The sequence below is a fragment of the Anabrus simplex genome, chromosome 6 (genome assembly GCF_040414725.1).
Source record: "Anabrus simplex isolate iqAnaSimp1 chromosome 6, ASM4041472v1, whole genome shotgun sequence".
Classification (NCBI taxonomy): Eukaryota; Metazoa; Arthropoda; class Insecta; order Orthoptera; family Tettigoniidae; genus Anabrus; species Anabrus simplex.
Window position 1 is genome coordinate 99,848,661 of NC_090270.1, and position 23,275 is coordinate 99,871,935.

Genomic DNA, 23,275 nt, shown 5'->3' on the forward strand with positions numbered 1-23,275 from the left:
CATTGGCGGTTCTGCACGGATGTCGTCTTCTTGTTGAGAAACATTCCCCGTCCACCAAAACTTCAAAACTAGGCCGAGCAGTGAGTGCAATAACTGAGATCACTCGTAAAGCTGTAATGGCACACTAACACTTGACACCACACGGTATCCATGATCGGGAATTGATGGGCAACTGTAGCAGAGGGAGGGAGAGAAGCATGTAGCAGGTGCACACTCAGTTATTCTTCAACCCTTGTGCACTGCCTAGGTACATGAAGCTGAGTGGTTGCTGTGTGGCCTCATTTGGCAAGCAATTGGCTCTGTTATGAAGACAGCATCAGTCAACTTTGTGAACATTTTTAAGCTTTGCAAAGAGTTATCAACTCTCTCATACCATAGCCAAGTGTTCAGCACTTACCTTGAACAATCATTTGCAGTGTATTAGTGACAGCATCAGGTGAGATGGGTAAGAAGGATGAGATGGGTGAGACAATTAGAAAGAAAGAAAGTAAATGAAGGTTTTGGTAAGAATCTAGGACTTCATACATTACAGACAGTTGGTGAACTCTTGGGAGGTAGAGGTGTTCCACTTTCATAGAATTCTATGATTCTTTCTTAATTTTAGAAAAAATCATGCCTCTAATTATCATCAAGACAGACCTTTCCGCATCACATGATGTGTGGGGGTGCATATTTGTATTTTTGTAATGTTAGTTCCCTAGGCAGTTCCCACTTATTGAGGTGCATAGTTCCAGTGCAAGTGAGACTGTGTTCTGTCAGCAAGTCCTTAGCGAGAGGAACTCTCATAAACCAGTTGTCTAAAAATATGTTCTGTCCACCGCCATTGATAGGGGCAATTAACTGTTTCATTACATTAGCTGCAGAATTTGATACGCAATATGGTCCTTCTGGCTGTACGCCAACATACACTTCCATATTACAAGTGTAGAACCACTGAGAGTCTGCCAGTCCAAAAATATTGATAACACATATTGCAGGCTTACTCTTTATGTACTGTTGGAATGGACATTTTCCTCGAAAAGGTTCTAACTTTTCATCACACGTTACATATTCTGAAGGGGAGAATCCATTCTGAAAATACTTGATGATCATTTCAAAAACATCTCTTATGGGAGCTAGTTTATCCACCTTTCTTCGTTCTTCATGAGTGTTGATATTGTCAAATCGCTAGCACCTTAGTAGGAAGTGAAATCTATTTATTCCCATAGTTGCAGGAAACAATTCAACTCCACTGCCGTCATTACTCCACAGTTCTTTGGTGTTCAAATTATTTGATCTCATCACACCAGCAAAATAGAGCAGTCCCATTAAGGCTTTCAATTCGTCTCTGTTGGCGAGATTTGCATCTTGAACTCGTGCGTACTTTCCGCTGACAGAGTTTATGTAGATATTGGTGCATGTGACAACGGTGTCAAGATTATAATCATCTATCATACATGACCAGGCATCAATGGTTTTTTTGCCACCTTAGCTGCGGTTTTCACTGTTGGTAGACGTGTAATGACAATATTTGCGGCCCTCGTTCTAACATTTTGTGGTGGGAGATGTTTCTTCCACACAGAACCATCCTTTTCTTTGTAAAAATCCATCCTCTGAAGCAGAAGTAAATCATCATCTCCCTCGCTTTCACTGGCTAAATCTTTGATTTCACACTCTCGCTCAGTTTCTGATACATGCTCACTTTCATTTAGAAAATCCTCTTCTTCATCACTAATGTCATCTGGAATTAAAATCTTCATCACTATCTATTTAGTCAAATAGATTCCTTATTCGCTCTGGGACCTGCTCAAAGCTATCCAATTCTGTACTAGTTTCTGCTTGTAAAATATTGTTCATACTGAAAATAAAAGGAAATTTCTACTCAGAATTGAAGTCCACATTTTTACAACAGTAACACTACCACACCGTGCCTAAATAAACTGCAGAGAAAACAGAATGGTGGTTATTTACTTACCGCAACAAAGACAAGAACGCGAAGAGAATGCCTGCACTTCACCTTGGAGTGACTGCTACTTTCATGAACACCAACACACGCGCGGGGTGGAATCCACCCCAGTCAGTGATTTACGATGTGCACTGTTCGACTGTCTCACAGGAACTGCTTGACCTTGAGTGAAAACATGGTGGAGAACCAGCCAGAGAGGTACAAAGGGCGGAGAGTGCGCAGAAAAGTTATTTGTACATTTCACAAGGAAATAAAATGGCTTGGGGTGGATTCCACCCCATATGCGCGTGTTTGAGGGTTAAGGGATTTTATAGAATATTAATATGAAGAGATACTTCTGTCAAAATGAGAAATCCTTACTTTATCTTCTGTTTCCCTTCACACACATGATACTGGAATACAATATCAAGATTGTTATTTTCCATGAATTTTGTTGCATTTTTGCACTTATTGCAAAATAAGTAAATTCTGCTTTAAACTGTCCTTGTTGCTTTAATTTGCTGTAATTTGCAAAAACAAAGTCACTAATTTCTTAACCAGAATCATATGATTCATTAAGATATTTCAAAAATCGCTTCGAAATACGTTTTTTTGGTCACGTTTATTGTTAATGCGAAGAAAATCATGCCTCTAGATCACACTGTCTGATGGGAGACAGTCCCTAATGGTTGAAAATCTTAGCAAAATTCTTGTGACATTCTGTGCAATAAAGTATGCAGATATACAAAATCTATTTGGATATATTGTGTTTCTCTCTGTAGGAAAAACATATTTCTTTTAAGCACATGCTGCACATTTAAAGTATTTCTGTGCATAAACTTCTTAACACTAGTCATCAGCAACTGGGGCTGAAGACCTCTATATTTGGACCCTTAATAATAGGCTTAATAATCAGCATATTTTTAAATAAAAAACTGAACATGAGTAGCCTATTTACAAAATATTGTACAAGCATCGTTTTTAAATGGATTCAATTTGCATTGTTCAGATTAAGGAAGGAATAGGAAATATTTATTAAAGTAAGGCAGAAATTCTCAACATGTGGGCTAAAGGAAATATTCATTTAAATGTTTCCAATTTTAGCAATTGTAATCTTTGAACAACTATAGCTATTAATGTAAGAATGGAAGTTTGGTAGCAGTACAAATAACACAACTGTATATCATCGTTGCACCTACAAAAACAACTATGTGAAATATTTCAGCTTAGAACTTTGGCGGGTAAGATTCTGTCATCTAAGGTTCAATATTATGTGAATATTGTCAGGGAATTCTCGCTCTTCATAACGCATGTGCTGCGGGTCAGAATTTCTCCAAAAATATTATTACATAGTTGTTTTTGCAGGTGCAACAATGATATTTTGTAGTTTCATGTGTTCTTGTTTAATTAACACATAAATGTACACAAATATTTACAAAATATTGTACAAACACCTGCTTTTTTTATAGATTCAATTTGCATTATTCAGATTTTGAAGGGAATAGGGAACATTTATTAAATGAGGCAAAAATTCTTTCTCATTATGTGTGCCAAAGGAAATACTTTGGTTAATTTTTTAGTTTTAATTTTCATGTTCCTTCTGTTCAATGAAAATGTTTATATTTTTTTTAAATGAAAAAGGATGACCCCAACTTTATGTTTGTAAAAGCTTGTATCACTTATGCTTATGATGCAAACTTTAATTTTACTGCTTTGAAAGATCAGTATTAAATGTAGAGCCAAGATAGCCAAGATGAGAGACATAAAAAAATCAAAACATTATTTTTTCCTTCCTTTCAGGACAAATTCCAGGAATTTAACACATTTTAATAGTTGGTTTAAGACAAGAGCAATGTAGATAACTTTTATCAAATTACTAACATCAGTGGGCATGTGGTCAACATGTATAGGTTTATAATGGATTATAGCAGACTTTTCAAAATGTATTATTAGAGACCAGACATTAGGCACTAAAAATTTGTGAAACAGGCATTAAAAATAGTTTTTGCACACTTTATAAACAGCACTGAATATTCATCACCACCAAATTCTCTGACAAATGTACCTATATTCTTTGGCTTTTACTATTGCCAGTTCTTTACATGTGATGAAATAACTACCCTGTAAATATCAAAAAGAAACTACTGAACACTGTCACACTACTTGCAGAAATATTAGCTTTCAATGCATAAAGAAAGTGAACTAAAAGCATTAAGAAAAAAGATTGGCATTTTATTGCTGTCCTTGAGTAGGAAGTGAACATATTTTTACCTCTACTTGTCAAAATTGTTAAGAATATGGTATAAGTTTTTTTGAAACCCTTTCTGTTCTTTCTGACAGTAATTAGGAAAAGAGGCAGTCTTCTTTCTCATAGAGGGATTATAGATCAACAACACCTGATCATCCCTTCTAATGGTAATGGTGTAACCCCACTTTCAAAAATAGAGCAGTTCCATTTTTGCAGGGAGGGTGGATCATGTTATTTTGAAAAATGTAAAGCTCATTTTAGCTATTTTCTGTGCAATACAATGTTAATTTTGTAAAAGAAACCCCTTGAACTGGTAAGTAGGCATTTACAGATATTATAACTTACATTCCTTCCTTCAGGCTAGCAACCCGTCAGAAGGACATTTGATTGCTTTCAAGTCTTGCAAAAAGAAAAATGCAAGACCATAACGGGACACATGGCCCAATACTTGGAAGGAAGATGATGATGATAACTTACATTAAAACAGGAAAAATATAGGTAAAATTATCTTTGTTGTATACAACCCTAAGACCTCGAAATGAACTTATATTAAATCATTTGCATGATACTTGTAAAAATAAAGCATACTGTAAGCATTTTACCTAACATCTGGTCTCTAATTATCTAAACGAATTCTGCTGATGGTCTAAGCATCAAGTTTCCTCCTGAAAATCCACCATCAGTATTTTTATGTACCAATACCAAGTAAGAGTTTGAAGTTTTGATTCAAGAAGTGATGATTGTATATTTGACCATGGTGATACAACATAGTATCCAATGTGAATATTGACCTCTTCTTCTTCTTCTTTTATGACCACATAGGATCACTTTAGTCAGTCCGTCGTTCAGGTCTCTTTGAAGGGATTGTTCGGGCTTTGCGGTCCTCCCAGTACTTCTTCAGACGCTCCGATCTTCGTGCCCTTTCCTCAGTTGAAAATGTGCGTGTTGTTGGTTTGTTTTGTGTAAGGGTAAAGCGGAGGTTTGTATTCTTGAGTTTTGTATTCAATTTTATCTTATTTTTGGTGTCTTCTGTTGTAAGGCCTATTTCCTTCAGATCCTCTCTTACTTCTCTGATCCATTTACATCCTGTTGTGGTATTTTTTGAGATGAGATTGTGTTGTACTAGTTGTTTCAGAAGTCTCGAGTCCTGCATCCTCATGATATGTCCAAAGAATCCCAGTCTCCTCTTACGCATAGTATCTGTAATGGGTTCTAGCTCTTTGTACATGACTTTGTTAGGTATTAACCGCCACTGTCCATCTTTCTGATATTTTTTGTTGATACAGGTTCTTCCAATCCTCCTTTCAATTTTCTGAAGTCTGTCAGTCTTTGATTGTTTATTCAGGTAAAAGAGTGTTTCTGCTGCATATGTAGCTTCCGGTTTTATAACTGTGTTGTAGTGTTTTATTTTTGTATTTATTGATAGACATTTCTTTTTGTAGATATCCCATGTTAATTTTTGTGCTTTAGCTAATCTATTTGTTCTTACTTGGATTGAGATTTTTTCATTTAAGTTATGTGTTATTACTTCTCCAAGATATTTAAACTGAGTTACTATTTTGATTTTATTACCATTTATGGTGACTTCTTTTAGCTGTGTTAGTTATATTGACCTCTATTGAACTTAAACATACTTAATTTCAACCATTTGTTACCTCATTTCCTATCTATTGTATATCATAGTACAGTGTGTAAAGAAAGTTCCTCTGAAGTGAAGGGAGGGCCTGTGAGTTGGCAGCACATTGTGCCTCTTGCTTTGAAATGTACCATTCTGTAACTAAGAATCTTATATATTGTACTCTCTGAATGACAGTAATGATGACAGTCAAAAACATGAACAGTAGGACCAATAAAAAAAAGCCACTTCTGTTGATTCTATTATTTTAATATTACGGTACATTCATTTTCCACCTCACTGACCACAGTTTCATTCGGTAGGATGATGCAATGACCAGTGGTGGCTAATGACAAAAACTGTGACTGTGCTACATCTCCATCTCATCATGACCTCTCAGTGACAGCAAAAAAGCCCCACAAACTCCAGTGCAGTCGATAATTTTGGAAAGTGCATACCTATTCTTATCAACTTCTGAAGAGGAAGCAGGGCAGAAAGGAGCAATCTGTACTTCACAACCACATATCCAGCTGTTGTATATTTTCCAATTAAATTTTCTGTTGTAAACACAATTTTTGCTGCTCTTAGCCATTTGGTTTAGAACTATATCAGGTGTTGGTCTTCTTAATTGTTTCACTTCAAGTCTCTCTCTCTCTTTTTTTTTTTTTTTCTTTTTCAATTTTCTTTTACTGAATTCATGTTACTGTAATATTCAGAAACATTACACAAGCATAACAAATGTAAACAGAGTACACTTCCTTGCTACGCAAGAGCCTCAGCTCACAGAATAATAGAGCCTCGACAGTTGTGCGGCTATACATTGAGATAGCTCTAAGAGTGCCTTTTGGAACCTGACTTGCGCTTAGGAGTAGGAGGGTGGTGCACACACAGAACCTTGTTTCACACTCAACTGATCACTTCTTAGGGCTACAGATGGCTATAACATTCAATAGCATGTAGCACAAGTGGCGCAGAGTCACTGTGCGAGGTGAACTGTCTTTAAGACTGCGACTTATTGTAGATTTATATTACGGAATACAGATATTGTGCATTATTATAATTACAAATGATAGCAATAATTTTATTTAAGAGAGCAATTTATTCACAAAATCATCAGTGTGCTGTAGAGCACTAACACATGAGAACCTGCCATTCCTGACAATAACTTATGATGGGACTTAATTAGAACTTTTCAGGGAAATAATTATTTCTGAAGGCTTCTGACGTTTCACCACTGGACTGTCCGACTTGCTGGCTGAACGGTCAGCGTACTGGCCTTCGGTTCAGAGGGTCCCGGGTTCGATTCCCGACCGGGTCAGGGATTTTAACCTTAATTGGTTAATTCCAATGGCACGGGGGCTGGGTGTATATACTGTCTTCATCATCATTTCATTCTCATCATGACGCGCAGGTTGCCTACGGGAGTCAAATAGAAAGACCTGCACCTGGCAAGCCGAACACGTCCTGGGATATCCCGGCACTAAAAGCCATACACCATTTCATTACCACTGGACTATTTAGTCCAGGATACAGCAACATTTGTGCTGTATGTACTCAGTCCTAAGAGTGTTGGTGAACTAAAGGGAGAAGTAACAAAATGTATTCAAAATATTTGCCAGCATAGTTTACAGTAAGTGTTTGCTAGCAAGTGTAAACAAGATTAACTCTGTCTTCAATATGGAGGAAAGTACGTCCAGCAGCTACTGTAATGTGATGAGCTATAACACGTTATTTTTATTTTCATTGTCATTGATTGTGTATTTTAACTGTTATTTCATTTATAATTGTTGATTGTCATCATTACTGTAATTTAGAGTTATATTAGGTTCTTAATTATTGCAAGGTACGTTTCACAGCTAAAATTATAAAGAGCTGCCAACTTCAAACCATTTGATGGGCTGGATGCTGTCCTCATTTCACTGCAGATGGACTTCCGTTATGCACTGTGCAAGATCATATCTATTCCTTCCAAATTACACCTGTATATTTCACTGCTGCTTAAAACCATTTTTGGAGTCCATGATGCTAGGTTCATAAAATTCCATCCCTACTATCATCGAGGACATGACTTCTCTTAACAAGGTTGCCAAAGATTGGATGCATGCAGCTGGTGAGTTGAATGAGGAATGAACGAGTGAGTGAATGGATGTAATTTGTAACAAATATCACAGTATTTTAGCAACTATATAGGTGTATTATTTTGAGATTTCAAAATGATGATGGTGATGATGGTGGTGTTATGATAATGTTTATGTACTGTAGTTTCATGAGGTGGGATGTTCTTAAAATAAACCATAGAGTTGTGAAACATGGTTACTGGTATCCAGAAATGCAAGCTATTTGAGAGAACAAGGCACAATTAACTGTGTAGGGTTACAAAATATTCTGAGATCTCCATTAGTACGGTACTTTAATACGGTATTCTTTATGGGGATCCTAACCTACGCATGTGTGATGAAACAGGACTGTCATCACTCAAAGCTTAGTTTCAATATTCTAACTGATATACGATTAGACAGAAATTCATGTATTTTTTTACAGTTGGATCAAGAACAGAAGGATTTCAATTATTCCTTGAAACATATCAGCTAATTAAGTAAGGATATTAATGCATTTGGTAGCTAGGAAGAATAAGATACTTATCCTCTGCTTTATTAGTAACACATTTTTTGAAACAGTAATTTGTATTAGGTATATTTAATGTAAGAATGGAATACCTACATAATAATATTACAGAAATCTAAACAGCTGATATTAGACAATGTAGCCTCCTACATGGCTGCATACAAAAGTCTTCAACACGAAAAGGTAGAGAAGGTTTGTCATTTATTTTATTTGTAAGCACCACTGATACCTGCATGAAGACAAAATAGGAGGATAAATTCTTAATGAGCAAATGCACAGCTATCTGCCAGGAACTGTAGGTCATCTTTACCTCCAAAAAAGATTATTTTAATAGAAATTGTTACAAATTTCTCTATACCTAATCACTGGTATATCATTCCTTACATCTCTAGTGATCTGGAAATGCCTTGAAAGCTTTCTCTTTCTGATCCAGAAGATGAGGTAAAATGTTTGATCAATAAACCTTTGCCAGTCTTTTCTCCACAGGCAGGGTAACACCTAATATTTGGCTGGACAGTTCACAGAGCAAATCAGGATATTGGAGAGAATGGTGTGCAAGTATACATCTGAGTTCAAATTCATTGTCATTCTGACAAGGTGCTATATGGGCTAGAAAAATTCCCAATTACAGATAGAAGATAATGGAACCAATACATTGTGCCCACGGTAAACAAGGTTGAATTTAAGTACAATGGCATGACTAAGTACTGTACTTGAGAATTTAAAAAAAAAAAAAGAAAGTGTTCAATAGTAACTGAAAAATTGCATGCCACTAAGAATTTACAACAGTATTCATGCCAGTAAAACCAAGGTAAATGGTCTGTGGTAGAAATGAGATGCCAGCAATATATTTTACATTAAGAAACCAAGATCTTGAAGAGATGAACAACTTTTGTTGCCTTGGCAGCAAATTTACATCTGATGGAAGAAGCAAGGCTGAAGTAAATTTGTGATCTTATCCTGAGGTGATGCAGTTCTTTTCAGGTACACCTTCACTGGAAGTGAGCTGCATGTACCGTTTCAACCACATACCAGCCTTCCTGCCATTCTTAAATTCCTGACAGTAGCGGGAGTCAAACCCGGCCTCCAAGGATGGCAGTTAATAACACTAACCATTATGCTCTGATTTCACTAATAGCATCTTGCAGGCCAAAAATACATTCTTCAGAAACAAAAATCTCATAACAATTAAGTATTGAGGCTAGGAAAAAGTTCCTTAAAACGTATATCTGGACCTTAGCTTTTTATGGATGCAAGATTTGGGCGGTGAGGAAATTATGAAAAGTTATGAGCTATGCTGCTACAGGTGAATGTTCATAATTAACTGGATAGAAAAGACAACAAACAAACAAGTCCTGATGAAAATACAAGAAGAGAGTCTGTGAAAAAACATTGTAAAAATGAAGATGCAGCCTTGGCATTGTAGGATATTACTGTCCATACTAGAAGGAAATATGAGGTAAGAAATAGAGAAAGACCAAAATGATGTTGGATGCATGAGATATAAAGATATGAAATGACTTCCTCAAGATAGAAATACATGGAGGATGGCTACGTTTGCTCCTGCTGCTGCAAACCAACTGTCAAATTGATAACTGGATGATGGTGATGATCATTCATGGCAAACTAGTATTTATCAAACTAAAGATTTTAATTAATGAAGCTATAGTGGTTAACAATGGCACTGTGAAAAGCAGGATTATATAGTATTTTATTGCCTATGAAAGTATAAGTGGCCCCCTTTGATTAGCTGTAGAAAACAATTATAAGATAGATCATAAATTTGTATCTTATTTAGGCTTATCTTCTAAAGGGCTTATTGTGCATCAAATTTTGCTCCCACAGTTAATATCCATTCTGCATTCTTCTCTGCTTATTGCAGTTTGGCTTAGGAGAAAATGTACTGTATCAGAAGTTGTAAAAAGAGAGATTAGAGTGTTGCTAGTTCATTAGAGACTTGTAAATGCTAAACATCTTGAAACAGTCACATATAAAACACATCAATATAATGTATTATTTTAATGAAGCACTAGCAAGTCTACATAAATGAAATATGATGTGTTGTCTTTTAAGTCAGACATTATTCAGACATTTTGTGCTGAATTGTATAAATAGGTTGTTACTTAATGAAGCAAATACTTTATCACAAAAATTTTACATTGATACTGGAGTTATCACATGTTCATGATAAAAGAATACAGCTCACATGTCTTTTACCAGCTTCCCTACCGACCTATTATTGTTGGTTCATCAGCCATAGCCATTTCTTCCGTTGGGGCTTTGTTACCTTTCCGTTTACGAGAGAATAACATAAAGGCACAACCTGATGCGAGTATAAAGATGAATACCAACCAAGCGAGAACTATGGAGTAACCATAACTATACGTTGCACCTTTAGGAAATGTGACCATCAAGTGTTTCTGCTCATAAGCTATTGAGTTTATCAGCACTTCAATCACAGCCAAGACTGAAAAACCTGAAAAGAGTAAAAGAAAGGGTTGTATTGTATTAAAACGAACAGCAACACAAACACACCTGGTAATGATTTCATAATCTATTCCAATATAAAGAAGTTTCCTATATTGAGGGTAATCTCAGAAATCACTGAACTGATTTCAGTAATTCTTTCACCAATAGAGAATTTACTTCTTCCAGATTAATATTGCCAGCTTATCTGGAGAGCAAGGTATTTAAATAAAAATTGGAGCAGATAATAAAATTGCATATCCAGTGAATACTCTGTCTAAACTGTTATAGATTCATCAAAATTATATGGGTAACATTCGTAACTCTTACTGAAATCTAAGAAAAAGAAATGTTCGCAGCAGCACATGTTTATCTTCAAGGGATAACTCACATTTAACATTGTTATATTTATTAATTTTTAAAAAATGTTACGGTTTATCAAATGGCAAAATGTATGAACCATTATCAAGAAAATCTTCAAGATCATATGAATATAAACTACGCAATGGGAGAATTTAATTACATTCCACAAATAAGATGCAATATATATCAATCATTAACTACTGAACTGCATTTAGGGCAGTCACCCAGGTGGCAGATTCCCTATCTGTTGTTTTCCTAGCCTTTTCTTAAATGATTGCAAAGAAATTGGAAATTTATTGAACGTCTCCCTTGGTAAGTTATTCCAATCCCTAACTCCCCTTCCTATAAATTCATATTCATATTGTATGTAAAATTAAAAGTAATATGTTCATAGAATATATTTCACAAAAGGGTATTATTGACAAACTGTGATAATTAACATCCTTATTTCATAAATGATTTCCCCCTGAATGCACATGAATAATAATAGATCATTTTCACATTTTTGTGGGAGGAGAGAAACAAGTTCAATAGAGTAACTGGAATTATGTTGACTATACCTGGTACATCAATAACATAAATCATATTTTACTTAATGTATACTTGCAAGAAAATATTTGACATTTCATAATGTTCCTCTTAATTCTTCTTAGGATACCATCTCCCTACAAAGGTTGGCAATCCAATTGATTATGATAAGGAAGGATTGCAAGGAGATGGGATCTAGACAAGTTGAAAGAAAAGAGTGTGAGAAATTGTTTCAAGAAATATGTTGCACAAGGACTACTGGTAAATGAAAAGGTTGAAGGAAATGCAATAGAGGAAGAATGGACAGTTGTGAAGAATGAGATCAGTAGGGCTGCTGAAGAAATGTTAGGAAAAAAGGAAAGATCACCTAAGAATCAATGGATAACTCAGGAGATACTAGACCTGACAGATAAACAATGAAAATACAAGAATGCAAAAAATGAAGAGGGAGAAAATATTGTGCTGCTTTCCTTTGGGTCTTTTCCATTTCTCATATCAAGTAGTCCTGGTGTGAATTCCATACACTAGAACCATACTCTAACTTGGGTCTTACCAGAAACATATACACCTTCTCCTTTACATCCTTACCCTTTTCTCCTTTTACCTCTAAATACCTTCATAACCATGTGAAGAGATCTGTCACCTTTTTTTTCTTTTTTTTTTTTTTTTTTTTTTTTTTCTTTTTTACAACCATGTCATTGTGATTACTGCAATGAAGATAATTTCTTATATTAACACCTAGGTACTTACAGTGATCCCCATGAGGTACTTAACACCCCATGACCACAATAATTAAAACTGAGAGGACTTTTCCTCTTGGTGAAACTTACAACCCAGCTTTTCATCCCGTTTACCATCATACCACTGTCTGCTGTCCATCTCACAACACTGTCTATGTGGTCGCTCACAATCCTGTAACTTCCTCATCTGTGATTCCAGTTCTTTACTCATATAATTTGTATAGATAAGAAAACATAAAGGTCCAATAATACTGCCCTGCAGGAACTCCTCCCCACCGCCCTCTTAATCATTACAGGATCAGATAACACTGCACCTACTGGTACTGTAATTCTCAGAGTTCAATTTTCTAAAAATTTAGTCACCAAGCTCGATAGCTGCAGTCGCTTAAATGCGGCCAATATCCAGTATTCGGGAGATAGTGGGTTTGAACCCCACTGTTGGCAGCCCTGAAGATGGTTTTTCCATGGTTTCCCGTTTTCTCACCCGAGCTGTACCTTAATTAAGGCCATGGCCACTTCCTTCCCACTTCTAGCCCTTTCCTGTCCCATTGTCACCATAAGACCTATCTGTGTCGGTGTGACGTAAAGCAACTTGTTAAAAAAAAAATTAGTCACCTATTTTGTCTAGTCCAATAGACCTCATTTTCATCAGTAATCTCCCACAATCTACCCTATCGAAGCCTTGGAGGGTCAACAGTGATACAGTCCATTTGACCTGAATTTAAACTATCGGCTATATCTTGCTGGAATCTTACAAGTTGAGCCTCACCTTTCCTAAATCTGAATTGCCTTCTATCAAACCAGTTAGTAATTTTGCAAACGTGTTTAATATAATCAGAAAAAATGCCTTCCCAGTGCTTACAAACAACACACCCGAGCAAGTGGCCAAGTAGTTTGGGTCCCGTAGCTGTCATTTTGCATTCAGCAGATAGTGGGTTCAAACCCCACTGTCGGCAGCCCTGAAGATAGTTTTCCGTGGTTTCCCATTTTCACACCAGGCAAATGCTGGGGCTGCACCTTAATCAAGGCCATGGTCGATTCCTTCCTACTCCGAGCCTTTTCATATCCCATCGTCACCGTAAGACCTGTCTGTGACGGTGCGACTTAAAACAAGCCGTAAAAATAAAAGATCTCTAGTGACAAATTTGGCGTTTACTTGACAAAATGAATTAATACTTAGCCATAAATGCCCAACGGAGACCCAAGTAGAGTAAAATAAAACGTCGAAATAGACGTTTCGACAGCCTAAAAGGAGTCATTTTAAAATATCTGGACATAGCCGCTGATGTACGATAATAATAATAATAGTAATAATAATAATAATAATAATTGTTACGGAGATATCCGTGGAAGGCAGAGGCGAAAAGAAGGTGCGGGCTAGAATGGGTCTAACTACAAGTCTTAAAGATGAAATTAAAATTTAAATAAAGGTTATATTTTCAACAGACAACAACATTTAACAATTTTCACTAAGTGAAATAACAATAAAAAAATTCAGGTACAATAATTATTTTACAAATGAACAAGAGTTTTGGGTATTAACAAGTTCTGGGCTTCGTGCCCCAAGTTACAATTCCTGAGCCCTCAGCTCATAACCACAAATTACCAAAGGGCAGAAAACCCTTAAATACATGGAGCATCTGCTCCCATCTCGTAATGTCAAGCCTCCTAGAGGCACCTTTCAAAATACCAGAAAGAGTTGACCCGCTCTCAATCGCCCAAGCCTAGGCAATGACAGCTTTTTACACTTAAATGCCATCAAGGCACCACTTACAAAGGAACAGGGGTATCTTGTACCCAACCTACAGGGCCTTCGCATGAAGGAAAACAACAGGTTAAGTTACTAGCCCAAAATACAGTGAGGACTGGAGGCGTTTACATGCACTCCTAAAGACACCTTTAAAACCTAATTGGCGCTAGGCCGAATACACAGGGGCTAATCCCAAGCTAGGGAGGTAACTCGTATGAGAAAACTTTAACACATTAAGAAAGAGTAGAAATGGTCACGAAAACGTAGTCACCTCAATTTCAAAATGAAGGGGAGCTCGAGAGGGTAAAGCACTCTCTACCCCGAATTACAGTTCAAGTTGTGTGAAGTTTTTACAAGGATTGAAACCAAACCAAAACCAAACCCCATGGCACTACAGCCCTTGAAGGGCCTTGGCCTACCAAGCGACCGCTGCTCAGCCCGAAGGCCTGCAGATTACGAGGGGTCGTGTGGTCAGCACGACGAATCCTCTCGACCGTTATTCTTGGCTTTCTAGACCGGGGCCGCCATCTCACCGTCAGATAGCTCCTCAATTCTAATCACGTAGGCTGAGTGGACCTCGAACCAGCCCTCAGGTACAAGTAAAAATCCCTGACCTGGCCGGGAATCGAACCCGGGGCCTTCGGGTAAGAGGCAGGCACGCTACCCCTACACCACGGGGCCGGCTCAAGGATTGAAAAGGCTTACATATTTAAAGATATAGGTTACATATTAAAGGTTTCGAACCTTCCCCGCAAGTTAAACTGCTGAGCTAGCAAGAAATAAAGATGTTAAAAGGCCATTACCTTGTTGAAGAGCTGCTGCCTGAAGAACGAGGCGCTTCCCGCCCCCTGCTACATATTCACACACTGAGAAAGATGTAATACGAGTGGCCCGGAGACAAGTAAAGCAGCAGTTTTTATACCCTCATGGAAAGTTCGAGACCTTTCATGAATGATAACAACCCGCCCTCAAACTTTTATTGGTTACAGTACACAGTTACATACAAAATTGAAGAAGAAAGCCCCGATTGGCCGAAAATTAATTACAGAAATTCCTGATTGGCTACATTCAAAACAGGCAGAAAGAAAGGATTAATATTGCCAACCCACAAATGACAGAACAAAATTTAGTAAAGAGAAAACTTATGAATACAAAATTTCTCCAAGAAAGTTCATTCCTTCACACCAGAGCGCATTATCATACTTTTTGATAGAGACATCTGTTAGAGAATGTCCACACTTCTTGATCAATGAAAAACAAAATCAAATCAAAAACCCACAGTGACATCTTCTGATAAACAGTAGATTTAGTTCAGTTGTTAAAGTTCAGGGTTTCTCCAGTAGAGAGGTAATTTAAGGCGGAACATTCAAATATGCGGTGTATAAGTGTACCAACCGGTACAATAATAATAATAATAATAATAATAATAATAATAATAATAATAATAATAATAATAATAATAATAATAATAATAATAATAAAAGAGGCAAACAAGGCAAGAGTCAGAAAATTAGATCTGTCTTACAAGCAAACACAAAACAGGTAGGCTATAACAAACAGGCAATATCCTACAAGCCCAAAATCCGACATTATAACTCAGTAATGAAACTGGAAGGATTGTATGCTTCAGTGTGTCTGATTTTGAATAAAAAAAAGGGGAGCTGCGAGAACTCGAAAATGAGGAAAGGAAGATTCTGAGGAAAATTCTGGGACCACAGAAGACTGAATAGAGAACAGAGGGAACTGAATAGAGTGAAAAAGAAAGCAAAAGGGAGTATGGTAATAATTGGGGGAGATCTAAACTTGCCTGAAGTTGAATGGAATGGAGCTGCAAGTGAAGCCCATGAACAGAAACTGGCAAATAAGTTAATTTGGGAGGGAGGATTTACACAAGTAGTACAAGAACCAACTCATCTCAATAACTTGCTAGATGTATTCTTGGTTAAACCATGGGAAATTGTTGATAAAACTGAGGTAATTGAAGGAATAGGTGACCATAAGGCTGTAATAATGGATGTAGGACTTGTACCAAAAATGCTTAATAAGAGGGTCACAAAAGACAAGAAATTGTACAGAAAAACTAAAGTTGATGAATTTGGGACTTACCTTAAATCACAATTCAGTTGTTGTAAAAATGAAGGGAATAATGTGGATACACTTTGGGCTAAATTTAAAGGAATCATTTGGGAAGGAGAGAAGAGATTTGTACCTGTTAAGAAGGGTAAAATGACCTCAGACCCTGTTTATTACACAAGGGAAATAAGAAAATTAAAAAGAAAATGTAGAATAGTAAACAGGAAAATCAAAGAAGGTAGGGAGAGTAGAGAAAGTAGAAAACAGCTAATGAGGGAACTGAATAGAGTGAAAAAGGAAGCAAAAGAGAATTATATGAATGGCATTCTTCAAGAGGGTAATGACCACAAAGGGAAATGGAAAAAGCTGTACTCATATATTAGGAATCAAAAAGGAAAAGGAATCCAAATTCCTACAATGGTGGGAGAAGGGGGTGAACACTATTTAACAGATACTGAGAAAGCAAACCTCTTTAGTAGGGAATTCCGAGATTCAGTAGAAGATTGTCAGGACTTGGAAACCGTAACAGAAGATAGAGAGGGAGAGACACAGAGGGAAACAAGAAGCTTCTCATTCACAAATGAAGATATTTTCAGAGAAATCCAACTGCTTCAGCAAGGAAAAGCAGCAGGAAGTGATCAAATTACTGGGGAGGTATTAAAGACAATGGGGTGGTATATAGTGCCTTATTTAAAATTTCTCTTTGACTATGTCATAAATAATAGTGTGATACCAAAGGAATGGAAGGAATCTATAATAATACCAATTTATAAAGGAAAGGGTGATAAAAGGAAACCAGAGAATTACAGACCAATCAGCCTGACCAGTATAGTTTGTAAAATACTGGAGAGTTTAATAGCAAAGTACATCAGAGGGATATGTGATGATAAAAATTGGTTCATGAGGAGCCAGTATGGATTTAGAAAGAAATTTTCTTGCGAGGCACAACTTGTGGGATTTCAGCAGGACATATCAGATCAGTTAGATTCAGGAGGCCAGTTAGATTGCATAGCCATAGATCTTTCCAAAGCCTTTGATAGAGTGGAACATGGAATATTATTAAAGAAATTGGAGGGAATAGGATTGGATGTAAGGGTTATACGTTGGATAAGAACATTTCTAAATTCAAGGGTTCAGAAAGTCAAAGTAGGAAATAATATATCACAGGAAGAGAAAGTCTGGAAGGGAATTGCACAGGGTAGTATAATCGGTCCGTTACTTTTCTTATTATACGCAAATGATTTAGGGAACAATATAACATCGAAAATAAGATTGTATGCAGATGACATAATCGTTTATAGGGAAATAAATAACATTGAGGATTGTTCAGAATTACAAAGGGACCTTGACAGTATCCAAGAATGGGTTGAAGAAAATAATATGAAGATTAATGGATGCAAATCAACTGTTACAACATTTACAAACAGGAGCTTTAAAACTGAATTTGAATATACTTTGGATGAGGTAGTTATCCTAAAAGATGGCAAGTGCAAATACTTAGGTGTGAGATTTGAAAGTAATTTGCACTGGAAGGGTCATGTTGATGACATTGTTGGGAAAGCATACAGATCGTTACATGTCATAATGAGACTACTTAAAGGATGCAACAAAGAATTAAAAGAAAAAAGTTACTTAAGTATGGTTCGTCCATTATTGGAATATGCAAACAGTGTTTGGGATCCTCACCAAGAATACCTAATAAAAGAACTAGATGGTGTGCAGAGGAAAGCAGCAAGGTTTGTAACAGGGGATTTCAGGAGAAAGAGTAGTGTATCAGAAATGTTAAAGGAACTTGGGTGGGAAACTTTAAGTAAGAGAAGGGAGAAAACTAGACTTATAGGATTATATAGAGCCTATACAGGAGAAGAAACATGGGGAGATGTCCGTGAGAGGCTTCGGTTGGAAAATAATTATATTGGTAGAACTGACCACAAGTACAAAATTAGAAGGAATTTTGGCAGAAGCGATTGGGATAAATTTTCTTTCATTGGGAAGGGTGTGAAGGAGTGGAACAGTTTACCAGGGGTAGTGTTTGATCCTTTTCCAAAATCTGTACAGATATTCAAGAAGAGAATAAACAACAACAGAGATAATAAATTAAATGTTAGAGGGCATTCGACCAGTGCAGGATATTGTAAATAATAAATGTGTGTGATTAAAATAATTCCATCCCTTGGTCTAAGGAGTTTGGACAGCCCAAGTAGGGGACTGCCTGTAGGGGTGAAGTACAGTGGGGACTTCGAGGGCCCTGGGACCGCTACGGTAGCTGTGAAGGCCCTTCAGGAACTCTGAAAAGTGGTGGCAAAAGGGGCTCTGGTTAAGACGCAGCAGGTCATTATGCTACTTAGGTTCCAAAATGGGTAAAATATAAATATGTAAATAAATTCAGTGTAAATTTTAATCTTATACCAGTTGTATAGTATTATTAGAAGTAATTTCACATACCGTACTGTATATGAGTTGACTATGTTTGTAAGATATTATAAGTAGAATTTTGTAAACAATATAAATTTATTAAGGAAGATGTGTGTGTTTAATAGAAAAAATTATTAGCGTAAATTGTATAATATTGTATTCTAGGAAAAATTTTCTTCGTCTCCTGTTAATTTAAAATTTAGTGCTCGACAATAATGTATTTTAGTGTACCATTTGCCACCGAGGTAGACACCTCATTTGCAAATAAAGAGATTTTGATTTGATTTGATTTGATTTGAAGAAAAGGAGAAACGATGAGCTCTACAAGTACATTGAAAAGATCACGGACACAATGCCGAAACGAAGGCTGAAATTCTACATCTACAGTAGTAAGAATGGATGACAAATGGCTGACCAAAAGGATCTTCAAATACATCATGGGGTTAAAGGCCACCTCCAAGTGGATAGAAGAGGTCAAGAAGGATGTGAAAGAAGTTGGATAACTACAGATGATCCACAATAGAAGGGAGTTCAGAAGAATAGTCAACAGTCTAATATCATTTGAAGAGAAACCACTAAAACGGAGGCCCGAACGGATCATTTCCGAAGAGGAGAGAAAGATGGGAAGCGAAAGAATAAAGAGGTTTTGGGAAGAGAAGAGAAGAAAGGCCAAGAAGCTTTGAGTTCTATGCGGTCCATAGATAACCAAATTCGGATAATAATAATAATAATAATAATAATAATAATAATAATAATAATAATAATTTGTTCTAGGAGACAATCTCGATTTGAATGTTCCCTTTTATTTCCTGAACCATTATGTTTTTATTTTTTGTTGTTTATTAGTGTCATCTACGCTCCTCCTGTGGGTGGGGGCGGTATAATAACACACACGGTATCCCCTGCATGTCGTAAGAAGCGACTAATAGGGGCCCCAAGGGCTCTGAACTATGACGCGTGGGTTGGCGACCACGGGGCCCTTAGCTGAGTCCTGGCATTCCTTCCACTTACTTGTGCCAGGCTCCTCACTTTCATCTATCCTATCCGACCTCCCTTGGTCAACTCTTGTTCTTTTCCGATCCCATGCGAGGGCTAGAGAGTCTTTCATTTTCACGCCCTTCGTGGCCCTTGTCTTCCTTTGGCCGATACTTTCATTTTTCGAAGTGTCGGACACCTTCCATTTTTTCTCTCTGATTAGTGTTATATAGAGGATGGTTGCCCAGTTGTACTTCCTCTTAAAACAATAATCACCACCACCACCTGTCATCTACGCTGCGATGAAGTTAATTAGGCCTACGGTTACAGAATTACTGATTTGATTTTTAATCGCGAGCTTCCTTCATTAAGCTTCGTTATCACCAGTATCAATTCTACGCCGCAAAGATGATATATTATTATTTCTTTTGCCGATACCTTCTTTCTTCAAAACGTCGAACCCCTTCATTTTCTCCTATGATTACAGGATATGATAAAGTATTTAGCTATTTTGATCAGGGGTAAGGGCTAGCAAATTTTAGCCAGTTAAGTCAAAATAATAATACGTATAGCAATATGTGATACTTAAACTTAAATTTTTAATGCATTTTGATACTTACATGCAAGGAAATGAATACCTCCAGCTAGTCTTTTGAACATATACCGAGGATTTCTGAATGTATATATTGAGAAGAAGAACCCCATAGACATCAGCAGGAGACTGATGATGGAGAAAGAGGTTTCACTGCGCGTGTAGTCTGTAACAGTAAAATGAAATATGAATTACAACAAAGACACACAGACCTACTGTCAACTGTACATATTTTGTGGGATGTGTGATAATGGTTATACAATTAAAATTATTTCATGAATTTGTTTCTAGCGTCCTGCTACGCAAAGAACGACATGAGTATGAATGAATCAATTTGTTTTCTTAGTGGCCAACAGTCAACTGAATGTTGTGAAGAGAGTGGATGTGTACTGTCCATTTTGTGTCCCTCTTTCAGTAGCCAATGACTTACAAAAGAAGGGCGCGTACCGGCGAATCGCCAGTCTTACATAAATTTTGCACACACGTTAAATGAGTCAAGAATAACACAATGGCCAAAATACTTCTTTCGGGAATTAACTCGTGCGACCTACAGAAAGCGTTAAAGTTAGTAGTATGTTTGAATTACCGCACTCGGCTATGCAGGCCGCTACTCCATGCCTACCCACAACTCGCACTGTCCAACAGTTGATTTGAGGCCTTGCTGACAATACGCTTTATAGTCGTTGTATAGGACAAGTATTTGTTAGTATAATAGTAAATATATAGGAAAAGTTATTTTTGCGTTGGAAGAAAAACATGAAACCTGTGATATTAAGTCCTTATTCTTACTCCGTTAGGTGAAGTTGGTCAAATACAGTAGAGACAATACGCGACACTCTGCGAGATATCGAGGGACAACGATTAGAGCTCTGTCTAGCGGAGTGACCTGAGAGTTACTGATTCTGTTATAAGAGCACTTGTATTTGTTTGTGAAGTTTTTGGGGTTATTTATGCGTTTCCATTAAGTTGACATAAGCATGTGTCATTCCTTTATATCTCCTGTCAATATGAGTGAAAAGATATGTGCTGCGTTTGGCTGCAATAACTATGAAGTGCAGAAGGATTCGCGGTCTTTCTTCCGTTTCCCTCGTGACAAGAAAATGTAAGTAAATACTGTGTTTGCACATATATTCATCCAGTTACAAAGATATTTTTATAGAAGGCCTACTTCCTAAATTTCTGACCTGCGGGACCCATATTTTAACTGGCTTAAAATATAATAAGCTTATTTTATTGCATTAGTGGAGCAGTTAACCTTCAATACCGATGTGTTGTTGTAGGTGTGATCTGTGGGTTTTGATTTAATTCAGGAAAATGCATATGCATATGTGTGTGGCTGGTTGTGTTCCAAGTTACCCCATTTGGAATGCCGTAATGCGTTGTCAAGCACTGAAGAAAATACGGTTGATTTAAGAAATGTGATGATGATGATGATGCAAATTTGCTTTACCCTAATGTAATGGCAAGTATTGTTTATAGGGAAATTTTGAATGTTTTTGCGGCTAAATTTATAGATTTTCTTTCTGTTAGTAGGCTTCAAGTTAAAAGGAAAATTGTTCAGCTCTTAAATGTAAATTCATTGAATCATGTGTGTAAAGAATGTGCCGATATTTTTATTGACAAGTGTCCTACTGTGATGTACAATGCTTTTAAATGAGAAAAAAAAAGACAAATCTAGCCATGAAAGTTCAGGCAGGTATGCTAAAGCTAAAAACGTAATGCATAAATGAATGATCAAGCCCTTTCACAGCAGTCCATTTCATATCTTGATTATAATTATGTCTAATAAAAGTCTTTAAATAATAAACTGTTAAATAATTCTTCATTCATGTATCTAGAATTTCCTTAGCAACTTTGAAGTTAATATTTTAGCAACACTTTCTGTCTGGACGTAATTTATTTATCCATATCCGTATGTACATTTCCATTGATATTTGAATTTAGCGCGAATTTTCAGGTCACGCCACTAGGAGGGCCACTTGCTAATTGTCTCCCATTTTAACAAGGCTAAATCCGGAAGTGTCGCGTATTGTCTCTACTGTATTTGGGTTGGTGTAAAACCGCTGTGTGCTTTTAACATTTTTGCCATGAGCATCATTGTTGCAAAAATCTATAAGGAGTAACTTGCTTTCGTGTGTAACGTCCCTTGTTTTACTGATTAACTTTTATTTTCACTATAACAATCTTATTCTATTGCCTTTATTGACCCGCAATCAATGCAGGAATTGAATTATTTCACTAAATGCTGCTACATCATTTTCAGGACGTGCTACGCAATTACTAACGGAATAAAAAAGATCAGTGGTACGGTCCCTCGACGAAAGAACCCAACACGCGCCGCAGTCCTGAGTAGCCAAGCGCGCTAATTCAAACATGCGAACTTTAACGCTTTCTGTAGGTCACATGAGTTAATTTCCGAAAGAAATATTTTGGCCGTTGTGTTATTTTTGGGTCATTTAACGTGTGTGCAAAATTTACGTAAGATCCATGATTCCCCGGTACGCACCCTTCCCTCGTTAGAGCAAGAAGTGGCAATCCCAGGACATCTAACTGAATATTACTTTGCTTTCACTTACGTATCAGGCTCCTCACTTTATTTTTTTTCCTCTTTCTGACCTCTCTTGGTCAAATGTTCTTTTCCGATCTCGAAGGCATGAGGTTTGTGGGGCCTAGACACTTCATCATTTTTTTTCGTTTCTTAGCTCTTCCCTTTCTTTCGTCGATATCTCCTTTCTTCAGTCCGGCTCCGTGGGTAAATGGTTAGCGTGCTGGACTTTGGTCACAGGGGTCCCGGGTTCGATTCCAGGCAGGGTCGGGACTTTTAACCTTAATTGGTTAAGTTCGCTGGCACGGGGGCTGGGTGTACGTGTCGTCTTCATCATTTCATCCTCATCACGAAGCGCAGGTCGCTTACGGGAGTCAAATCAAAAGACCTGCATCTGGCGAGCCGAACTTGTCCTC

At 37.0% G+C, this 23,275-nt stretch overlaps 1 protein-coding gene across 2 annotated transcripts in view; it reads right to left on the reverse strand.

The window, feature by feature from the left end:
* Nucleotides 1–3,303: 3,303 nt before the first annotated feature.
* The window catches only part of LOC136876106 (transmembrane protein 114), a 132,018-nt gene continuing 112,046 nt past the window's right edge, over nt 3,304–23,275 (reverse strand). For both annotated transcript variants that reach the window (XM_067149773.2, XM_067149774.2), the window contains exons 4-6: nt 20,343–20,480; nt 5,786–10,888; nt 3,304–4,963 (exon numbers count right to left, since the gene is read on the reverse strand). In XM_067149773.2, the coding sequence (XP_067005874.1) occupies nt 10,638–10,888; nt 20,343–20,480 (389 nt within the window). In that variant the 3' untranslated portion in view covers nt 3,304–4,963; nt 5,786–10,637. The remainder of the gene's footprint in view (nt 4,964–5,785; nt 10,889–20,342; nt 20,481–23,275) is intronic.